Here is a 5,344-nt window from a genome sequence, read left to right on the forward strand (position 1 = left end):
TATAAAACCATCCTAGAGGGGTAGAGGTTGTATGCAATAGGTTTAGATTCGAAAAAACAATGCCCAAGGGTCAGATGATCCATGTTGAGGGTAAGGAGAACCCAAAACTTTTGAAAGAGCATTGGTTGCAGTTTGGGGACCTCATCAAAACAAAGGAGGGAAGAGAGTGTTCATGGAGGTTGTTTATGAGAATGATGCCATTAATTTGAAGCCTTGTGATGACTGTGGAAGGGTGTGCATCATTGAGTTGTTGGAAGAGGGAGAGTCAAGTCGACCTAGAGAACCAAGTCCGAAGTTCCACCGGATTCAACATAAGCTCGTGAAATCTCCAAGGTTACCAGCCAGCCAGCAAATGAAGCAAAGAATGAGGGGAATCAAAGACCAACACCATCCAAGCAAGAAGTTCAAGAGGTTATCCTGGGTCTTCTTTGCTGCTGCCTTTTATCCCCGGTTTTGTATGAAGTCCAAGAAGTCTAAGAAGTGAACCGATGTTTGATGTGTTGTTTGATGTGTTGAAGTGTTGAAGTGAACCCGATGTTAGGTTTATCTAGGCAAGTGTCTTGTGTCTTGTTCTTGTTTCTATGTTTTGATGTTTTTTTAGCTTGGTTGTCTTGTTCTATGTTAAATTATCAAGTCATGATGTAGTGTAGTGATGTTTAATGTTTGCTTTTGCTATGTTAAATTATCAAATGCATTTTTCATTACATACATACAGTGACAGAAACACAGAAACTAGAGAACTCTACAATTTCATTCCATTTTCATTTTCATTCAACTCATTACATTATAAAAACCATGTTACAGAACATTACAGAAACACAGAAACCAGATAACTCTACAACTTCATTCCATTTTCATTTTCATTCAACTCATTACATTACAAAAACCATGTTACAGAACATTACAGAAACACAGAAACCAGAGAACTCTATAATTTCATTCCATTTTCATTCAACTCATTACATTACAAAAACCATGTTACAGAACATTACAGAAACACAATGCACTTCACTTATTAACCAAACAAATACTTGTAAAGCAAGAATACAATGACCAAAATCAAACAAGTTTTCTTCATCTTATAATTCTGGCATTCCAAAGCTGTCACCTTTTTCTTCAACTCTGTTCTCTTCTTCTTCTCAGAGTGAACAATTACATTCAATTTTCCCAACTCCACCTTTTTCATGTTAGCTTCCTCCAAACTTTCTTTCAATTCGTCAATCTCTTTGTACAAATCAATGAACCTTTGCTTTGTTGATTTTGGAACTTTGTCCTCCCAATCAAAGTAGCCACAATCGTGAGTTTTGTAATTTGTACAACCAAAAAATCTTCTTCCCAAATTTCTAACAGTCTTTGACATTACCAAAGGAGATGGCTCTCCACAAAAGCACGAATGATTCGAATTGATAGAGGTGGACGACATTTTGAACTATTCAAATTGAGAGTTAGGTTTTCAAATTGAGAGTTAGGGTTTTCAAATTGAGAGTTAGGGTTTTCAAATTGAGGAAGAAGGTTAAACTTGCAATTGAGAGTTAGTGTTTCAAGTTTTCAAATTGAGGTACCAGGTCACGTGTATTTCAAAAATGCCACATGTCTAGATGGCCGGACACGTGGCATAGGCCGGTGGCCACATCAGCAAAAATTGACCGGAAATACTTCCAAGTCGCAAAGTGAATTTTTTTTGATAGTACAATGTAGTTTAGTGCCTAGAAAATTGTATAGTATCCAAAGTGCAAAAACATGTATAGTACATTGTATACTATGCCAATAAAGTGTTTTTTTTTATATAAAGTATGTTCACAAACCTTGAGTTGTGGATACAATTCTTGGGTTGCATCCTTGAAAATCCCAGCGACGATGATCCCAGTAAGCAGGGGAATGGGTACAAGTCGCATTTTCCTTTCATGTGCACAATATGACAACTCACTCAATGACGTAAATGCAAGTAACGGCACAGACAAGTATTTGGCAACAGCATAGACAAGGCCAAGTATGAGTTTAAGGAAGTTCTCTAGTGCTTCTGGCCAAGGAAAACTCCTGACTGGCTGAGGTAAGTTTTTCGAAACTTTTTTTATTTCACCCAAGATATGGTCCAAATTTAGTCTACTTGGGCCAGATATTTATAGCACAAGTTTCCATTGGAGTAGTATTCTAAAATGGATACAGCCCCTCACGTCTACACCTGAAAAGGAGATGACTTGATCCTTGATATGGCCCAAGACCCTTCCCAATAACAAAAAAGAAGACAGGTATCAGTAAATTATCTATTATATGGCATTACACTAGATGACAGAAAAAAACTTAGAAGATCTATATTCATTGGAAACAACTGGCTTGCAACAGTTGGTGAGAAAAGACGACCCAATTTAAAATGCAAAGGACATTGAGAAACAAAATAACAAAGGACTTACCTCTTCAGCAAACTTTATCAATATGGTGCTCCGAGGTCAAAGCTGACCATCCACTGATACAAAACGAACAGTGACTACTGCTGGAAAACCTGCACCATCCAATACACCCTACACAAAATACCAATTTTATCAGATATTAACCAACATATTTCTATGTGAAATTAAAAAAAGGTTTTAAGATTATGAAAATAACTAAACTACATATAGACTAACCTTTACGATACCAGCAGCAAATGCACCACAATTGAATGTTCCCATGTCTTTTGGCACAGATATAAACCTTTATAGAAAGAAATTAGCAAGTAGGCTCAAGGTTGGCCCCAAATTTTACTCCTTTAAATTGATCCAGTAGTCACAGGATTAGAAGTGCAAATATGAAACAATAATGATTCACAAGGAGCTCCTTCTCACTGATCATATATTCATCTTCATGTTCAGTGCCTTTCTCAAGAGAGTCGGCAACCTATAACAAACCAAAAGGCATGGGAAATAAGATGTGTGAGCTTTAGTTCATAAAGCATACATATATTATATACTTTCTTAATTACAAAAACCAAGTGCGGGGTTAGGCAGACCCTTTACAGGTTTTATGGCTTCAGGTTACTTAATCAGCATAGTGTCAGTAGCATCATCCCTTACAAGTATATCTGCACCCTTTCATGGAGATACGCAAAATACCAAAGTTCGTCATTGTTAGCACATATTGCCCCTAGACCATCTGTTGCCTTCACTATATGCACGCTTAAACATACTAGCCTCAAGGGAGTTAGATAGACTCCTAATGTGCTCAGCTAGGCATTCAGAATTCTAGCAGTTTGTAAAGAGTTAGTTTGCACTTCAAGTTTTTGACTACCCATTATAATTCCCTTCATCTACCACAAGGCCTTCCCTATGCCAATGATATCTTTCAAATTTAGCCGTGAAGATTCATTCTCCGGTCATGAAGTATATGATGTCACACAGTTTGGCCCCCCAAACTCATTCCTGTCTCCGTCAATTAAAATCACGACACATGGCTGAATTTTTTGACTAAAAAAAATAACTTTCTAATGCATATAGTAAAAGTTAATTATTTATAGTGATCGTTTACATGAAGTGTTCTAGCTTCTATATGTTTGATTAATGGAATAGACATGGAGGTATGAAACATAACTTACCATATGTGCAGATGCATCCTCATTAAGAGGCCAAGAATAAATATGTAAAAACTACTGTGGATTCCACCCCCATTATCCGTGTTGAAGCAAGTGAACAAAATCGGCAGTGGCCTTCTCAGTAGCTACGGTAGGAATTAGTACCATAAGCACAAGAACACCTAGAAATGCCAACAAAGGTAAAGGTCAGAGAGAAATTATGCCGCAAACACCAATTCCTGGAATGATATTGATTCAATAAAATAGGATAAAGAAGTCTACCTACAACATTCCATAAAGTAGCAAGCTGTCCGAAAAAGGCTAACTAGGCGATGGGAAGGCTGTTTATCAGGGCATGTAAAAACAAGAGTCCTCCATGTAAGCAATAACAACATATTTTGAAGCTACATATCCACCGCCATTGTTTCCACCAGTACTAAGTGTAATCATAACTTGAATTAGTTGAATCCAAGAAGTACACTGAAAGCCATGGTACTCAATGGAATCAAAAGTATTGCAAACTTACAATAGACAGAAGCTTTACCTAATCCAAATTGAAGGCAGAACACCATGATACACAGTATAACTTTCAGAAAATTTGTAAACAGAGGTACCTCAATAGAATATACACATGTAACTGTCGTTGTTCTTTAAGAGCGCTTTCAATTATTTTCAGTAACTTTGATGTGTATACCATTTGGAAATGCTATTTCAAAAGTCTGAATAGAACTCATTCAGTAACGTTACAGGATTCAACATTGAGAGCAACATTTTCAAATTTAAGCAAAAGCTGAGTATTTAATTGAATTCATTTATTCTCTACCATACACTAATACTACACACGAAAATGCTAAGAAATGATGCCCATTAAAGCCTAACATAATGAGTTAACATTTTCACATTGAGAAGAATTTGACAAAATGTAATTAAATAAAGATTTCTATCATCACTCCACCATATGAAATATTCATGTATTCTGATCAAAATGAAGACTCAGCACAAAAACTTGATAGAAGTAAAGTTTACCTCCCTAATAAACAACTCAACCTTTACAGAGCAATTTAGGGAAAGTTTTACCTGTATTTTGTGACTAAAAAATGGAGCACCACAGATATTTGCAGCTTTGTGTACTCTGAGCCAATGCAAAATCTCATTCCGCCACCAAAAGGAATGAAACTCTTTGATGCTGTGTTTGATCCTTGGCCCTTTTAAATGCAACAAGTATTAACAAAAGTTGGAAAAACACTGATTTTTAACAAGACAGCCATGACAATATTAACCACCAAGCCAAACGCAGCAATAGCAAACATCAGAAAGCCCTGAACTTCACCACTATCATGAATAAGTCTAACAATGGCTTCATAGACTAATATACCAGCTAGAAACCATATCATTTGAATGGAAACTAATGCACCAAGGATCTCGGTTCAGAAGAAGCCATACGATTGTCGTGTAGTTGCCTCCCAACCTGATGCCCACAAAGAGAACAAAAAGATGGCAAATGCAGCTACGTCTGAAAGAAAATGTACCATATCAGTTAAAATTGTGAGACCAATTGTGTAAAAACAAATGGTTTCAAATGGAAGTAACACGTTTATTATTAATCTAGGGATCCCTTAAACTAACATAGTCCGGTCCAAGAATCATCCTCCATTTATGGGATGTTGACAATATCCTAGAGCAGTAGTATGAAGAGAAACGTATTTGAGCAAGCAATCCCACTCACAAGATACTAACATTCTCCATTCATGGGTGTCGAGCAGCAAACAGAGTTTTTAAGTGAACACATGTTTAAGCCTA

General features: G+C 36.6%; 1 protein-coding gene across 1 annotated transcript; it reads right to left on the minus strand.

The window, feature by feature from the left end:
- Window positions 1-2,447: 2,447 nt before the first annotated feature.
- LOC147503731 (uncharacterized) lies at window positions 2,448-5,076 on the minus strand. Its single transcript, XM_086604941.1, has 6 exons — window positions 5,013-5,076; window positions 4,825-4,922; window positions 4,651-4,749; window positions 2,768-2,874; window positions 2,625-2,691; window positions 2,448-2,519 (listed from the first exon to the last, which is right to left on the minus strand). Exons 1-6 carry the CDS (start codon window positions 5,074-5,076, stop codon window positions 2,448-2,450), a joined length of 507 nt encoding a protein of 168 aa, XP_086461067.1.
- Between the last annotated feature and the right edge of the window lie 268 nt (window positions 5,077-5,344).

Source organism: Coptis chinensis, chromosome 4 (genome assembly GCF_015680905.1).
Source record: "Coptis chinensis isolate HL-2020 chromosome 4, ASM1568090v1, whole genome shotgun sequence".
Classification (NCBI taxonomy): domain Eukaryota; kingdom Viridiplantae; phylum Streptophyta; class Magnoliopsida; order Ranunculales; family Ranunculaceae; genus Coptis; species Coptis chinensis.

Coding starts and splice junctions, on each gene's coding strand:
- LOC147503731 (XM_086604941.1), bottom strand. CDS start 5,076: ATGGTACATTTTCTTTCAGACGTAGCTGCATTTGCCATCTTTTTGTTC. Junction 4,750..4,824: donor TTGCTGCGTTTGGCTTGGTG/GTTAATATTGTC, acceptor TGCATTTAAAAG/GGCCAAGGATCAAACACAGC. Junction 2,692..2,767: donor ATATTTGCACTTCTAATCCT/GTGACTACTGGA, acceptor CTTTCTATAAAG/GTTTATATCTGTGCCAAAAG.